Here is a 16,844-nt window from a genome sequence, read left to right on the forward strand (position 1 = left end):
AGCTTGCCACTCCGTTAAGTGGTAGCGGTGTTGCTGCTGGCCCACGGGCCCTCCTCGTACCAGCCATCGGTCAGCACAGGCAGAGCCCCACCGTGAGCCGTGCTCATCGTGGGACGGGGTGGTCACGGCGCTCTCCACCCTGTTCATTGCTGGCCAAAACCTCCCCGCAATGCCCAGAGGGTGCAGTTGTTTTTCTTACAAGTCAGTTTTTGCACAGGGGTGGGTGAGCACACACCATATTTTCCAGTAACTGCACAAGAGTGAGCAGAGATGTTTTTCACGTGTGGTCATTGCAGTGTTGTGGTTGTATCAGTGCTTTCAAGCTGGAAGTCACTGCCTGAAAGCCTGAGATGAATCTTGTCACCACACTCCGTTTTCCAACCTCAGGAAGGGAAAAATGGCTCCAATCAAGTCACAAAATAACATACATTTTATCCAAGAGAACCAAGGCGTGGGATGCTTTATTCAACCCCTGGCCATACTGTGGACTAAACTTTGGGCACCTTCTCGGCCACTCTCTTCCCTGGCAGCTGTAGCTGTTCGGGTCTCCCCTGCTTGGACGCTGCCTCTGCGAGAAGGGCTTTTACCACCTGCCCCTCATCTGACGGCTTGGCCATCTCCTCGCCGACAGTCGCAGGGGGGATCTCCAACACCTCCTGGAATTCCTCCATCAGCCTCTGTGCCTCCCGGTGCACTGTGGGGCTGGATTTCCTCTTCTGTAAAACAGAGGCTGGAAAAGGCCAGGGGTGTGAGCAGAGCAACGGGACGGCTCCTTGGCTGCAATATTTGATCTTCCCTCCCATGCCTCCACCCACCAGCAGCCTCAGCCCATGCATCCCCCCGGCACCGACCACGTCACCGTGGCAGGGGCACAAAGACTGACCTGGCACTCACATGAAACACGGGAGCCCCAAAAGCAAAGGCACTGGTGGTCCTGAGTAACTCAAGAGTGAAGACAGATGTTGTGGGTTCAAGCCTGGGCAGTGGCTCTTACTGTAGGCAGTGCCTTAATTTCTTGCCTCTCTTCCCTTGGCAGTGCAGGGAAAAGAAGCAGCACCGTGGCGTGGCTGGGTGCTGCTTGCACTAACAGTTCAGGATTGTACCACCATAGGGGCTAGGATGGAGATAAAACATGGCCAGTGCTCCAAGACCCAAGTCCTCCTTCCTCTCAGGGGCAAAACTACTGGTACTCCAAGGCCATTCTCCCAACAGCTGGGTTTGGGGTGAGGTTAGTCCAGCTGTGGATCCAAAGGATCTGTGTTGCGTTAACCACTAGCCGGAACATCGGGGTCCAACCTCCTGGTGGGCTGAGGGCATTCAGGAGGCGAAGCCCCTGTCCTCTCCGCCGTGATGTGGGAGAAGGCTGCTGCAATAGGAGGGACCCTCCGTTCCCAGCTCGGCCGCACCCCAGGACCCCACCAATTCAGGGACACCTTTAGGGTCAGATCCTGCCCCTGCCTCTGTGGTGCCATCAACACGAGAGACTGGGAATGCAGGAACATACCCAAGGGGACTTCAGTGATGGTCGAGGTGGTTCTCATGGCGATCAGGATTCCTTCCAGGACCTCTGCTCTTGTCTTTCGGGCAGGAGGGCCGGGCATCCTCCCACGCTGCAAGGAAGACCAGGAGGCTGCAGCATGCCTCCCCTCTACCCTCCAGGCTGATGATCTTCCATCTCCTTTTCCTGCCCCTTCTCCTAAACTAACAGGGGCCCGTGCTTCTGCACGAGGTAGATGAGATGGTCTCTTTTCTTTGGACCAAGCTGGTCCGGTTTCGACACTGACTTTCAGATTATAGGTGTATGGAGCAACACTGGATCGGCTTTTCGTGACCTCAGAGCAGCGCAGTGGGTGCAGGGACGGTAGTTCTACTACAACCCACCCCGCAGACCCAGCTTGGAAGCTATTTCCTCCACCTCCCTTGGGACGGGGCTGGCTTTCTCCAGGGCACTGGTGGCAAGTGGTTCCCCCCGTGCTGCCCGGGGGCTAGCACGGCTCTTGGCCATTTACCAGCCCATGTGCTGAGCTGCCCCATCCCTGCAGGTCGGTTCCCGTGGGGGCTGCATGCACCACGCCGCGAGGGAGAGAGAACAGTGAGGTGCTGGGATCGGGAACCCACGATGGCCAAGCCCACGCTCGGGCTCTCAGCATCCATCCAAACATGTGGGCTGATGCTGATCCAGATACAGATGCAAGCTTTCTCCCTGTGAAGCTTCGGCTCGTTGCCTTTTTCTGAGGCACGTAGGGCTTCTGTACACTGTCCAGCCGTGGCTTGGCGTCCCGGTAAACCAGGGGGTGTTTCAGCATGTAGTACAGCGCTTGCATGTTCTTCTGCATCCCTGTGAACCAGAGGGAAAACAGAACAATAAAAGCCTTTGCTGCTTCTTTCTTGGTCAGACCATGCTGTTCATCAACCTGCCAAAGCTCTTCTAAGCAGGAGCCCTCTGCTATCTTCACTCACCAACTGGCTCAATAAAATTGGGGTCTGTGTCTCCACCGAGCAGCTCCTCATAGCCTTTGTATCGCTCTGGAACCACCTGGGATCTTCCTTCCCCTCTCTGCTCACTCCTCTTCTCCAGCCCGCCCTCTGCCACGGGTCTCAGCAGGGGTCTGGACACATCCTCCACCTCAAAGCAGCAAAATAAAGGAATTCACAGCACCACTTTCTTACCAGCCAAGCTGATGGAGTCAGCTAGAGTCTGTCCTGCTGTGGCCAGAGGTCTCTCCTGGTGGCACTGAGCCACCTCATCCCATCTCTGCCCAGTGGGACCAGGCACAGGGGAGAGAGGGGCCATCCCCATCCCAGTGCAGGCTTTTTTTTCCCTGATAATCCCAAGAAATGGGAAATCAAGTCAAAAAGCTGCCCTGATGAGCTCCTACAGTTGGCACTACCCACCAAGCCAGCACAGCCCAGTGCCACCTTGGGAAACAGGCCACCAATTCTTGTTCTTGGTCACAACATCACATTTATGCTTCTTGCTAGTGTTCCTTCCTTAAATAAAAGGAGGCTTATAACCAACAGCGCATGCACACCTTTCATTCACTTAGGAAATGAAAGATTCATCTATGGACCATTTCTGGACAAGCCCTGCAGTCCTGAACACTTACAGCCTGGCCTCACCTGCGTCATGAAGAAGGATGCAACGTTGTCCTCGGCTGAGCCAGGAGGAGGCCTGGAGTCACATTCCCCTTCTCCTGGTGCCATCCACTGGTTGCCAGATGGGGTCACAGAGCTGAAGGAGGACAGCGGCTGGGACGGACTCGGCGGTACATCTCTCACAGCCTCCACTGCAGCTGGGAGCTGTTTCCACAGAAAGGTCTTGGCAGGAGCTTCCAGCATCAGCGACTGCTTGGCGACTTTGGGGAGATGTGATGTGACCTGCGGGGACACAATGGACATCCATGCACGCTGCCACGAGTGTCAGTGTGGGGTCGGGTCCAATGGCTGGAGGCTGGTCCTTATGGGACAGGGAGTGCCAGGGCAGCCTCGGCTCCAGGGACACCCTGGCAGCATCTTCAGTCCCTTGGGATCCCTCAGCCAAGGTCAACAGGCAGGACTGAACCCAAAATCCCAGCAGCAAACCCTGCCTGGGGCAGCAATAAGGGGGTGGTTGGACTCCCCAGCCTCACTCCGAGCAAAATACCTCCAATCTTTTCCACCCTTCCCTCCACCCTTCCAATCCCGTGGGGATCCATGTGTCCCACCAGCTCTTCTCGTGCTCCCCAGCAAGTTGGTTCCTGGGCAATCCTGCCCTGAGTATTACAGCAAGGGTTTCTTCCCTGCCTTAGGCAGGAAGAACCCCACACTCCCGAGGCACATCTCTCCTCACCTTGCGGCTGGCTTTGAGAGGGATGGAGAAGTGCCACCTCTCTGGGGCTAGGCTCTTCTGTCGGACGAGTTTAATCCCCAGATTATGCTGGAGTAGCCGAGTCAGCAAAGGCGGCTGCCCTGGAAGAGCAGAAGCTCACCAGAATCATTAAGGTTGGAAAGGACCTCTAAGATCATCAAGTCCAACCATCAACCCAACTAAATCATATCCCAAAGTGCCACGTCTACACATTTTCTGAACACCTCCAGTGATGGTGACTCCACTACCTCCCTGGGCAGCCTGTTCCAACGCTTGACCACTCTCTCAGTAAAGAAATGTTTCCTAATATGCAATCTAAACCTCCTCTGGTGCAACTTGAGGCCATTTCCTCTCGTCCTATCAGTAGTTACTTGGGAGAAGAGACCAACACCCACCTCACCACAACCCCCTCTCAGGTAGTTGTAGAGAGCGATGAGGTCTCCCCTCAGCCTCCTCTTCTCCAGACTGAACACACCCAGTTCCCTCAGCCGCTCGTCATAAGACTTGTGCTCCAGCCCCCTCCCCAGCTCCGTTGCCCTTCTCTGGACACGCTCCAGCGCCTCAATGTCCTTCTTGTTGTGAGGGGCCCAACACTGAACACAGGATTCGAGAGCAGTATTCAGAGCTGCAGGCAGCCGGTGGAGAGCCCACACCCTGCTCCTTCACCAGCAGCACGCTGCACCAACTAACCCCAGGCTCAGCTCAGAGCATGGCACTGCCCAGGGACCAGAGTAGAAGCCACCCTGTTTTGTAGGGAGATGCTTTAGCCCTAAGGACACACACCAGACTGGGCTACATGCCACCAAGGCCAGAAGAAGAGTCTTGACCTGTTTTATTTACTAGTCTACACATACTTCGTGCAGGGAGCAACACCATTGCAACATTTCATCAGCGTCCTTCTGGCTACCTTCAGACGTTGCCTACCATGGCAACAGGCATGTTTGGGGTTTATCCTCCCTGCTCAGAAAGCTGCTGCAGGAGGAAATCTGGGCGAGCTTCAGACAAGCCCTTTTGTGGGATAAACACCATTTGGGGAGCAAAATTCAGCTTGAGACTGCACCACCGCAGTCACAGATGGGCTGTTACAGACTTCGATGGGGCCGGGAGCAGCAGCAGGGCATTAACAGTGTTTGCAAGAGCAGTGCTCATCTGTGTTGCTCTTTAGAGAGCAACAACGATTAAAGCACTTCCCCGAGGGCCTGGGCCAGGGCAGGAGTGTCCAAACATTGAAAGGCAACGTGGTCCCTGTCCCAGAAAGCTAACAGCAAAGGAGGGACAGAGCATGAGCCCCACGCAGAGCCGGGCTCATACTGTACCGCTCCGGGTGGTGGTAAGAGGGTTGTTGTGAAATGTCAGCTCCTTCAGGCACGGGAAGAAAGCCACGGGTAAGAGAGCTGTCTCATCTGTGATCTGCAAGATAAAATAGTTTACTGTTTGCTCTAAGCACTGAGTCACGCCGGAGGCTGTAGAGTTTCATCCCAACCCTCCCACCGAAGTGTGTTCCTCCGATGCGTGGGGACCCTGGCACTGGGCACATGCATGCACTGCGGAGGAGGAGGAGGGAGATGGCATCCCTTAAGCAGAGATGTCCAGCAGCTCTGCTGCCTGTGGGTATGGTGGGTAGATGCAGCACTCCCCTCTCTCCTGCATTCTGCCACCAGAGAACGGGTGCCTCCAGTGCTCAGAAGAGCTGCAAGGTAGACAGGCAGGACTTTTTTCCTGCTTTTTTAGAGCTGCAGCTCTAATAAAGCTCTGCCTCTCTACCTTGTGGTCCAAACCACAGCCTGACCAGGGCACAGCAGCCAGAAACCAGCTCACCAACGAGGCAGTAACCTAAACCAGGGTGACGACACACGGGGAATGGCAGCAGAGCTCGCTTTGCAAGCAAGCAGAGCCACCCCATCACGTCACAGGGGATGCTCCTCACTGAGCGGTGGTAACTCAGCACTGCCAGCTCAAACAGCTGGGAAGCAGCGTGAGTTAAGCCCTGGGCAAGAGCCAAAAGCACCAGGAAGAGGAGCTTAAATGTTGTTGCATGTTACTTTTCTGCTGGGGCACGCCGAGAGCCCAGTGTGGCTCAGCAGACAGGTATAACTTGGCACTAAAACAGCAAAGTCCTCAATGAGACATCACCATCCACCAGACAGCTCTAGCAAAGGATCAGTCCAGGGGAGGGAAATCCTTCAGATACTCTCTGATTAAATCCCCAAATATGAAAGAGTTTAGACAAGTTAGGTGCAATTTAGCGGCCTAAATAGGCGTCTTGTCCCACCCAAGAGATCCTGGATATCTAACACATACTTGTGGGCTGGCAGATGGACACAGGAGCCAAGGAATGCTGTGTCCTTCTGCAGTGGCAGCTAAAGGTCAGGGTGTCCCCCAAAGCACTAATGCCAAACTCAGGCAGCTGAACCTTCACATCATCCAGAGCCACAGGATCCAAATCACCTTGTTGAAGGCCAGGCTGAGACACTTCAGTTCAGGAAAGGGAGCGGGAACATCCCTGCGCATGGAGGGAGTCGGCAGAATCTTAGAGCCAGATGGTTCTCCCTCCCTGGGAACAACCTTAAAGAGAGGAAGAAGAGTGTGAGCAGAGGCTCCAGTGGCAGGAGACACCTCCAGTGGCAAGATATCACCCTCCTGAACCCAGACAGGGCTATAAATTGAAGCGCTTTTGGTTCAGACCCCCTTCAGAGGTTGTCTTGTGGCAGCTTGCTTTGGCCTCTGCATTACTGTGGGAGCCCTGCAGGGAGTCACGTCAAATGCAAACTCCATCATTCAGCACTTGAAAACGTGCACGGGCTCAGGAGGAAGCAGCTGTGCTCTCGGGGAGCATGCGTGTGCACATGTGTGTGTTACGCTAGAACATGCTGCAAGTGTTCAGCACCTCTGAAGCTCAGCACCTTACTCAAGTTCTAATAAAAATCAGGGTCTTTGGCTTCAAACACCTATCATCTGGGGGAAAAGATTACAGGGCTAAGAATGAATGAACTCCTGAGCTTCAGTCCCCACCTGTGCCACAGAACATGCTTCCTCAGGCAGGGAGGGCACACAGGCACAAGCAAATGGCAACCTGGCTGTTATTTGAAAGTGATATAAGTTTAAGCTCCGCCATCCCTTGGTTGTGGGAAAATTTGCTCCCGATCTCCCTGATAAGAGACGATACTTACTGCGAGCCTTGCAGGCACCCAGAGTCTCAGCTGTACCCACGGGCTTACTGAAACTCAGCTGAGAGGCTTGGGGAAGGGGAATTTTGGAGCTCAAACCCCAAATCACAGATAAGCCAAAGGTTCTTACCAGCACTGGGTGTTCCTGAGAGTCAGAATTAAAAATGACCTCTGCAATGAAACAGAAGCAAAGTGAGGGTTTCTACCTGAAGCCGAGCGCTGGGCCAGCCCCAGCCATGGCAAGGCTGGAATTACCCTGGAAAAGCAAATGGGCATCAGGCAGGATCTGGCTCAATGGCAAGATGTGCCCAAGGCGAGGGGGAATCAGGCCCACTGTAGCAGGCTTGCTGGCAGCCCCGTTGCTCCAGGTGAGGTCCACATGCCCTGAACACAGCAGAAACCCTGCTGCTGGCCTCAGGGCAGCCAGGAGCTCCCTGCAGGTAGATTTTGGGTTGGAGTCTTACCCATGAGCACGAGGCCTTTCCCACATCATGCTGCTACCACCAGGACAGCACCAGAAGTTGCATTGTTGCCTGCTCCACAAATACGTAACAACAGGGACTGCTGCAGCGAGCCAGGGGATAGAAGTACTTGGAGGAGCCTCACCGGCAGCCTCCATCATGCTTCAGGAATGACATCCAGAGCAGAGAGCTACCCCAGGAACACAGTCCCTGCACAGGGTACCTACTCACACAACCTTCCTGCACTCTGCCTGTCCAGGATTCACAGCAATCCACTTCCCAACCTGATTTTTCTCCCCTATTTTTGCCAGTTTTCTTCCCAGCCAACATGCAATATCTCTTTTGGAGCAAGCTACTCTGGAGAAGTCCAGGAGAGAGAAAGGGGTGCTTCTGTCTGAACCATGGGAGATGTCTGCTTTAGCATGATTCATGGCCAGTAAGTTCCCAGTAATTATAGAGGTACAGGTTAGCTGAGATGTATAAAATGGTTCCATGTATCCCTCCTTCACTGTTTTAATTTTGTCAGGCTGCTTCACTCACTAATAAACATCCAGCAGATCCTCACCCTGGCGTAACTGAACCACCTCCCACTGAAACACTCAGTGGTTTCAGTGCGGGCAGGGAGAGGCAGGCACTGCTCACCCGTCCTGTCTGGATCCCTGTCGTTCCATGACACGACATACTCAAGCTGTCCTTTCTTCACTTCCAGCTCTGCTGGCACCTCCCTGTTCTCCTGCTGTGGCAGCCGGGGCTGCTGCCAGAGGCTGCTCAGGGATTTGTACCACTCTGCCCTGAAGCTGTCGCCGTCCAGTGCAGGGTGGAGGAAAAACTGCCTGCTCTCTGCTTGGTGCAGGTAGGGGACAGCCGAAATCCCGTTCCTGTCCAGATTCAGCTCCCTCAGACTATGAGAAGAGGAAATGCATGAGAAACTCCACGACTGCTATTGGTGTACACACCCGGCCATCTGTTCACCCCGGCGCCTACAGGGCAGGATGCTGGCCCTCAACCTGCCTCCTCGCTTAGCTTCCCAGCAGCAGTGCGGAGGCATCCGTGACACCCGCATCTCGCTGCCCTGTTCCCCCTCCTCTCCAAAGCCCAGCCACAGGCTCAGTTCTTGGCACAGCCTGGCATTGCCCCTGAAGCCCATGACTTTGGTGACCCACACCAGTCTGAGGGTCATCTTGCTTTATGTTCACTTCTTGATAAGAATTTAATGGACAAGGAGACATCCTGGCAGTTCATGAAATCACCCAGGGCTCTGATGAGCTGCAGTCCTGCTGGGATTCTCTAACAACACTCCACCTTCCCATGGAAGCATAACATCACCAACGCACTCACCCAAGGCCACAAAGACAGCTTAGGGCAGAGCAGAAACCCAAACCTCTGCACTCCAGCCCTGCAGTCTCATACCTAAACTTTGCCCACTCCAACTCCCCTCTCACGAACACTGTGGACAATGTGCAGATTCCTCCAGGAATGTCTTGGCAAAGCCAGGGCAAGATATCCACTTCCAGTTTGCAGCACTGGAGGGAGGCACCCGAGGAAGACCAGAAGGTCTCTGTGCTGTTCCCAAACTCAGCACAGCCCAGCTGAGGGCATGTGAACAGCCCCCCTTCCTAGCCACTCATGTCTGGCTGAATTAAACCCTCCTTAAACAGAGGGAGCTGATCCGCAGCCTCTCCCCGTGCTGCTGCGCTGAAAGAAAGGATGAATCTGGGGCAAAGAAGGGAAAATGGAGAAAGCAACTACCATTTCTCAATATCAGACCTGGAGATCAGCAAACACCCAGGGCAGAAGCTGAATTACCAGCCACCTGCTGGGTTTGGTCAGCTTGTGCTTTGCAGCAGGTTGTTTGCTTCCGCTTAGTCCCATTTGCAATACTAGAGAGACTAAACAGGGAAGTATCCGAGTGAATCACAAAGATTTTGGTTTTCATTTTAAGCCTGCTACTGTGCAACAGCTGACAGAGGCAGCTGGCAGCCCCCAAAAGCCAGAGCTGTCTGCTGCCAGGCGCTTCTTTACCTGCAGAGGTGAGACAGGCTTACAAAGACGCTCGGGTCTGACAGATGATTGTCATCCAACGACAAGACCTCCAGAGATGGAAACTTTAAATGAGCAGAGCTACAGATACAAAGAGGCTCATTAATAACATGCTTAAGCAAAGACGGGTGAAAAACACATCATTTGCTGTCACCTGGGGAAGATGTATCCAGTGGGAGACTCAGCTGGGGCTGTTTTCATTCTTTAAATAGAAAACCGGTATCCTACCTCAAAGCAGCTAAATTGAATCGGTCCAAACGACCATCTAGCTCAGTATCTTATTTCCAACAATGGCAAACAGTGGATACCTTGGCATGGTGACTGTGGCTAAGCAACACATGAAAGGTCTAATTAATGATGAATAAATCCAACCCACGTGGCTCAGCCACCGGACAGGGCTGCTGAATCACTGTCCAGAGGTTCCTCTCTAGCTGCTGGTGACAGCAGACGCCCTAGGTGATCTGGGGCTGAGCTGCGATAACGCTTCCCTGCCACCCAGCCACCGACCACTGGGTTATTTGATCTTCCAGCAAGGGAAGAGCTCTGCTGCCTGGACTGATAAATCACCAGCTGCCCACCACCCTCGCTGCTCACCACTGCCTTGCCAGCCCCACCGCTCCATCACCCCGCCTGCCCAGCGCATCCCACCGGCAGGCCGGCAGCTTCCCACCAAGCTGAAGCATCGCTTGCTGTGTGCACTTACTGCCATGAGCCTGCCAGGTCGGGAGGCAGGGACCGAAGCCCGTTGGCCGTCAAGCGAAGGACCTTGAGCTGGGGCAAATCTCCCAATGTCCAAATATCCTCAGGGGATAAATTATTGTAGGAGAGATCCAGATCCTGAAGGAAACAGAAAAAACAAGCCCCTGGAGCAAAGAACAATCTCTGTTGGCTTTCCCCAGGTAGATATTAAATATTTACAGGAGACTTTCGGTCGTGCTACCACCCACCCCAGAGTGATGCTGTGAGCATCTCTGATGTGCAGGGACTTCACTTACAGCTGTGGGACTCTGCACCTTGGCAGGAGTGCTCAGGGCTGGTCCCCCACTCTCACATGTTACTCATGGGACAACAGCCCAGAGGAAGCCAGGGAGCAGACCCAGCTGGGAGCGAGGACGAGGGTTTCTAGGATACGTGAGCAGGAATAGCTTTGCTGGGGCATTAAAATAGGCTGCATTTCCCCAGGAGGAACTCAAAGCCCTTTCCAAATCAATTTAATATGAATTTCCAATCAGCCTTCCTAGGCCTGATGTCTCCAGGCTGTCAGGAAAAGAGATCCCAGACACTGGCCATGGATTACTGAGATCCATGGGGGCATGGCAGGAAGAGGAGTTTAGGTGGGTTCCATCCCCACCTTTCCTAGCTGGTGCCCGTGACAGGACTGCTGACACAGAGGTACACTGGGGTGGACAGGATCAACCCTGCCTTCATGAGCCTTGGAAATTTGGTGCCCACGGGCTGAGTCAAACCCTCAGTGGGTTACCAGCAGTGCACAAGAGAAATGTGGGAGAAGCTTTCCTACATTTCATGGGTTTGGGGACCTCCCAAAGCCTGCAGGGAGGAGGGAGGCCAGGATCTGAGCACACAGAGCTGACAGGTGAGCCACCAACAATTCTTTGAAAAAGACAAGAAGAAGGAAGCCTTTTAAGACAAAACTTTATATCCAACAGGAATCAGAAACGAGAGAAATCCAGGCAAGGACACCTCCTCAAGAAGAGGAAACCTAGATAAAATCAGTACAGCTGAGCCAGAGCCTGAGCTCTCTATAGCAGAGACCCACTCCAAGCTGGAGGGAGAGAACAACTAGACCCATCATACCAGGCACAGTTGCTTGTTCTTAGGTTCCACTTTGTCTCTTTTTTTAAAGAAAAACACAAACTGACCCTTTTGCTGTGTTAGAAAGGCAGCCCATCAGTTGGGGAAACTGCAGACACCCATCTGGGGAGAAGGAGGATGGGACGCAGAGAGGTAGAGCACAGGCTAGAGGAGGATGGGGATCTGCCGGGGACCACCTCTGCATGAGGGAGGTGAGGGATGCCACAGGTGACTGACACACTGCAGAGAACAGATCCTACAGCAAAGGGGGTGGCCCATCACAGGGGAAACGGAGTCCTGTGGGAAAGGGCTGAGCAATGGGGAGCCGCAAGGGCTTGCTCCTTGCGGGAGGAAGCAAGATGTGAAGGTCCTTGAGGAACACAGCAGAAAGGATATCCCAGAGTCACAAGGAGGCAAAAAGAGAGAATGACCCTGCAGCTTCAGAGAACTCACACTGCAGGGTCACACGTCAACGTGTGCTGCATCCCAGCATGATGGCTGGGAGGAGATGAATAAAGTCTCAGATTCCCCTCATCTTACTTCCAAATGCAGGAAGTCTCCAGCGGTGATTTTCAGATTTCTTAGTCTGTTCAAGGAAAGTTCCAGTTCCCTCAGTCCTGGAAACTTCCGAAATGGCTCTGCAAGGGTGGAAAAGAAAATGCTCCGAGTGAGGAACAGTAGTAACAGAACAAGCCATGTGTCACCTGTGTCTGGAACAGACCAAAACCAGCAAGAAGGAGAGCACTAGTGTTATCAATGGACATGTTTGAAAGAAAATGCCAGCTCATGTTTGCCCATATAATACATGATGCCCCACCAGCCTACTCCTCAGACATCTGCTTTGCTTTTGTGCATTTGCTCCCAACCCAGATTGGATTATTGCTTGAAGCCACTGATGGCACATTTAGCTTATATGTTTTACTAGTTATAAATGGATTTCCTTTTTTCTTCTTCAAATTAACTGAGCCCATGACACTGGATTTGGATTCACCTCCCAGCTCTGCCATTAACCTTCCAAGCCTTTGGGACAAGTCATTTCATTATTCCATGCTTCTATATATTAAATGGGGATTTTCTTTGTATAGAGCTTTGTTTCCTAACAACGAAAAGGATACCACAGTGGCACACAATTATCGTTAGTATAAAGGGAATTAGCACACGGATTTCAGCTCAGTAAAAGAAGGAAGCAATTCTGCAAAGAAGTGCTGCATGTGTATCTTAAACCTCTTTGTAAAGCTCTAGGCCTTTGTTCAGACAAGCGTAAGCTCCCCCAGGTTGAAAAGCAGTGTCTGTTTTTCAGTAATACATTCCCTTACCTAGTGTCAGCAGGTTCTCAGCAGCATTTATAAAAGCAACACAATCAAATTTCTCAAAATCATCTTCTTTAGCCTGAAAAATAGAGGACGAGGAGGAAATCATTCCGCCCTAAACTGATCCAAAACAACCGGATCTCTCCTTTCCTCAGAGCGCCTAAATCATAGCGTTTCCCATAACTAGGTCTTCCTTTGTTTTTCTGACTATGGAGGGCACCTCTCTGAAAATATTCCTTTAATGCACAGCTGCCTTAGTAACTGACATCCGGAAGACCTGGACTAATTGAGCCCCAAAGCAAAGCTCCCTCTGTGTCCTCGCTGCTGACCTTGCTCCCGTGTGTGTCACAGGGCTCCTGGGTCATCTCATACCTACGTGTGACCCAGCAAACATAGCCACTCTGTGCTTTAGCACATCTGACCTTCACAGCAGCAGGAGGGAACCCTAAAAAGACCCTAAAAACCTACAGCAGCCAATTGCAAGTTAGTCAAGAACCCAAATAAAAGTCACTTCTCAAGCTGAACTCTACCATGGTTGAGATAAACATCCCTCAACCTGAAGAACAGCATTTTGGGAGGGGATGTAAAGTGGGGAAGGGGCTACACCCGATGAAGACCAAGTTAATTTGGTTATGAAGACATGATCCAGAAGTTTCTAGGACAAATCATCCAAGCCTATTCACAGCTGCCTGGCTCACCTGCCTGTGCAGGAAACACGCCTGCATCTAACGTGTGTTTTCTCTGATGTCTCGACACTTGAGTGCTAAGATGGTACATTTTTCAACTTTCAAGGCAGTTCCTTAATGTTTCTTGAGTCTCCGATACTCACAGAGACCAGATTTCGGCTGCTTATGTTCACAGAGCACAGGTCAGAAGGGTTCTTCAAACAGTGGTGCTTCATCTGGCAAAAAAAACCCACACACACAAAAGGTTAGTCCTTCACCACCCATGTGAGCAATCCTGAATGTCGCGTCCTGAGCCCCAAAACCAGACCTCAGCTGCCCCAAGGTGAGGGGGACACCCAGTTCCTTGCATCGCAGCAAGGGAAGAGAATAACAGAGGAAATGTGCACTCACCAGAAATGGCTCGTCTAGGATATTTTCTTCATTATTTTCTTCCACGGAAGCAGAATCTGGGGGCTTTCTCCTCTGCTGTGGTGTCTCCCCGGTGGTCCCCTTCTCAGTCCAAGCCCTCGGGGTAGCTCTGCATGCCAGCATCCAGCGCCCAGATCCTGACACGACAATGGACCAAGGCAGAGGAGACGGTATGGTGAGCGTGCGACCCTCTAAATGTGCCCTTCTCCAAGTGGCTGCACTCTGCCTGGTTTTTCAGCCCAACACTGAAATCCATCATTTTACAATCCCCTATATGGGGAAATACTGGAGTGTAAAATGTTTAGTGACATTAAATCTCTAAGGTAGAAACATTAAAACTACAGCCAGAGCCACAGAAGAGAAACATAGAATCACAGAATGATTAAGGTTGGAAAAGACCTTTAAGATCATCTAGTCCAACCATCAACCCAACACCCCCACGCCCACTAAATCATGTCCCAAAGTGCCCCGTCTACACGTTTTCTGAACACTTCCAGAGATGGTGACTCCACCCCCTCCCTGGGCAGCCTCTTCCAACGCTTGACCACTCTTTCAGTAAAGACATTTTTCCTAATATCCAATCTAAACCTCCCCTGGCGCAACCTGAGGCTGTTTCCTCTCGTCCTAACATTCTACTTTACGGATGGTAACAGAGCCAAGGTTGCAGACATGGAAATATGGGCTGGAAGGGCCTTCTGGAGATCTCAAATCCAACCTCCCGCCCAAAGCAGGACCATCAGCGATGTTAGATCAGTCCGTTGTGGCTTTGTCTAGCGATTCCACCACCTCCCAAGGTAACCTGGCCCAGAGCTGCACCTCCTCCCAGCGAAGAAGTTCCTCCTAATGTCCAACCTAAACCTCCCAGGGTGAAATTTTTGGCCTAGTTATGCCATCTGCCACCATTAAGAGGAGTTTGTAGCTGTAAGCCACAATCAGATCTCCGCTTGGACTCCTCTTGACCAAACAAAACTGACTCAGCACCCTCAACCTCTCCTAGAAGGTCCTGTGCTCCAGACTCCTGGCCAACCTGGTAGATGTCTTCACCGCTTCCCAAATCTTAGAAGACATTTCTGACACTTCTAAGCATTTCACAGATGCAACTCTTAAAGCCCAGAGTAAAAGGAGAAGCTCTAGCTCAGAACAGCTGCTGGAGAACCACCCTGTGCTATCCACGTGCCTGCCTGACGCTTCCCTCCTGCTGGCGTGTGGAGATGGCTGCTGGACCCCTCATTTAATGTGTGCCCTAGACATCCTGCCCTCTTCATTTCAGTGAAGCTTCAAACAATTTTAAAACTTTCTGGGCACCGTTTTAAGTTCTTTTATCAACTGTTATCTGTGTTATTAGCTGTGATGTTTGATACAAGAAACCAATTCTGTGTTGAGCTGGTTGGCCTAACAGGGTGGACGGCGGACCTGACCCTAGGGACACAACATAATTCTGCAGGGAGACTTCACCAGCAGCACTCAAAGAAGTGTCACCTTCTTTACTTGTGCACACAATGTTCCTGGCAGGGAAGCAGTTACTTGCATAGTTGCTTCCATCATCCATTTTATACAGTCCTGTCATAGCCATCTTGACTGCAACATTCCTGGGGAGAGTGGGCAAGAAATAAATGGGTTAAAATTTTCACTAGCTCTGACATTACTCTTTCCGAGCGTAGCCACAAATGAAGTGTCAGCCTGTATGCAAAGGAACACCGTCAGGAACACACGAGGAGCATCACCTCCTAAAACAGAGAAGTAAATGATGTGTCAGGAGTATGCGTGTTATTTTGCAGCTCAAGGTAGCAAAACGCAGACAACAGCGTGCATGTGTCGGACTGTGTGGACAACAACTCATGGGATTTATGCTTTACCCCCCATTCCTCCTTCCCCTTGTCACTTGTGAAGACTCCAGGAAAAGAACTGCACCGGTCACCACTCCCCAAACCTCGGAAATAAACTTCAAAGGCGCTGCATCACTCTCGCCCAGCGCCCTGTAGCAGGAGATGGTCTCCCAGTGCCATCTGATGGCGTCTCCTCCACACTTGGACACAGCTCCGACATACTACAGCACAGTGGGACTACGGTGGTCATTCATGGTGCCGGTATTCAGGGTAGCTTTCCCCTGCAACAGGAGCACGCCGTGTGTTCATGCACCAATATAAGCAGGAGTGCAGCTGTGGGCAATGTTGCCACAGCACAACACCGGCACCAGCCGGGCAAGATGCTGCTCCACCACCGCGCAGCGATGCTCAGCGCGACGCAGACGCTGGCACTGCCAGTACACCAAGATGCCAGCAGCATGGGGTGCACCAGGACACCAGCCATGGCACATGCCTGCATATCCTGATACACACTGTCACACAACACGCGGAACGCAACATCTACACCTGCACGCATGCTCCCCACACACACCCCACTCACACACAGCCCCCATCGTGAACGCTCACCATCCCTCACTCCTGACACACCCCAATACCTGTTCCCTGCACCGACATATACAACCACCGCACATATACACAGATACGTACGGACAGCCATATGCACGCCACTCACAGAGCCCCACCCCAACACGTGAGCCCCTACACCGACGCATCCAACTCATACTGCTGTAACTACAGCCCCCCAATACACACCCATAGACACCCACTACCCAGGAACACCCTCACACACTCACTCACACCCCCAGAAAAACATCCACAAACACCCTCACACCCCATTCTCACACCCATATACAACCTGCGCGCACCCAACATATTGACACCCCACACACTCCTCACTACACCTCCTAAACACAGCCCAGCATGCACACAGCCCACGTCCTTAACACCCCAAAACACCAACACCCATGCACACCCCACACAAACACCCACACTCCCCACACTGGTGGGCACCCACACCCATGTACCTCCACACAAACACCCTCGCACATGCTGTATACACCCACCCCTCACATACGCCCCAAGCAGATACCCGTGGACACCCTCCCACACCCCACTCGCACACACATGCACCCCCGCACGCCCACCCACGACACCACAGGCGCCTCATACACAGCCCCTAACGACGACCATAGAGTTCAAGGACCTCCACGGCCCAGAGGGACCCCGCAACGCGTCTCCTCCTCACCC

At 52.5% G+C, this 16,844-nt stretch overlaps 1 protein-coding gene across 1 annotated transcript; it reads right to left on the reverse strand.

Moving 5' to 3' along the window:
* Positions 1-488: 488 nt before the first annotated feature.
* Positions 489-16,041, reverse strand: XRRA1 (X-ray radiation resistance associated 1). Its single transcript, XM_010293214.1, has 18 exons — positions 15,926-16,041; positions 15,211-15,320; positions 13,714-13,868; positions 13,467-13,538; positions 12,644-12,716; positions 11,868-11,965; positions 10,219-10,352; positions 9,498-9,596; positions 8,118-8,377; positions 7,145-7,185; positions 6,296-6,412; positions 5,164-5,257; positions 3,830-3,948; positions 3,121-3,378; positions 2,461-2,626; positions 2,226-2,338; positions 1,505-1,610; positions 489-730 (listed from the first exon to the last, which is right to left on the reverse strand). The coding sequence occupies exons 1-18, from the start codon at positions 16,039-16,041 to the stop codon at positions 489-491; spliced, it is 2,373 nt and encodes a 790-aa protein (XP_010291516.1).
* Positions 16,042-16,844: the final 803 nt, after the last annotated feature.

This window comes from Phaethon lepturus, unplaced genomic scaffold (genome assembly GCF_000687285.1).
Source record: "Phaethon lepturus isolate BGI_N335 unplaced genomic scaffold, ASM68728v1 scaffold25728, whole genome shotgun sequence".
Taxonomy (NCBI): Eukaryota; Metazoa; Chordata; class Aves; order Phaethontiformes; family Phaethontidae; genus Phaethon; species Phaethon lepturus.

What these genes read in the sequence shown, in the direction of transcription:
- XRRA1 (XM_010293214.1), bottom strand. Translation starts at nt 16,041, where the DNA reads ATGGCTGGTGTCCTGGTGCACCCCATGCTGCTGGCATCTTGGTGTACT. An exon ending in TGAGAACCTGCTGACACTAG is followed by an intron (nt 11,966 to 12,643) that starts GTAAGGGAATGT and finishes CCACCCTTGCAG; the next exon opens with AGCCATTTCGGAAGTTTCCA. An exon ending in TCTTACCACCACCCGGAGCG is followed by an intron (nt 3,949 to 5,163) that starts GTACAGTATGAG and finishes CTGCTCTTCCAG; the next exon opens with GGCAGCCGCCTTTGCTGACT.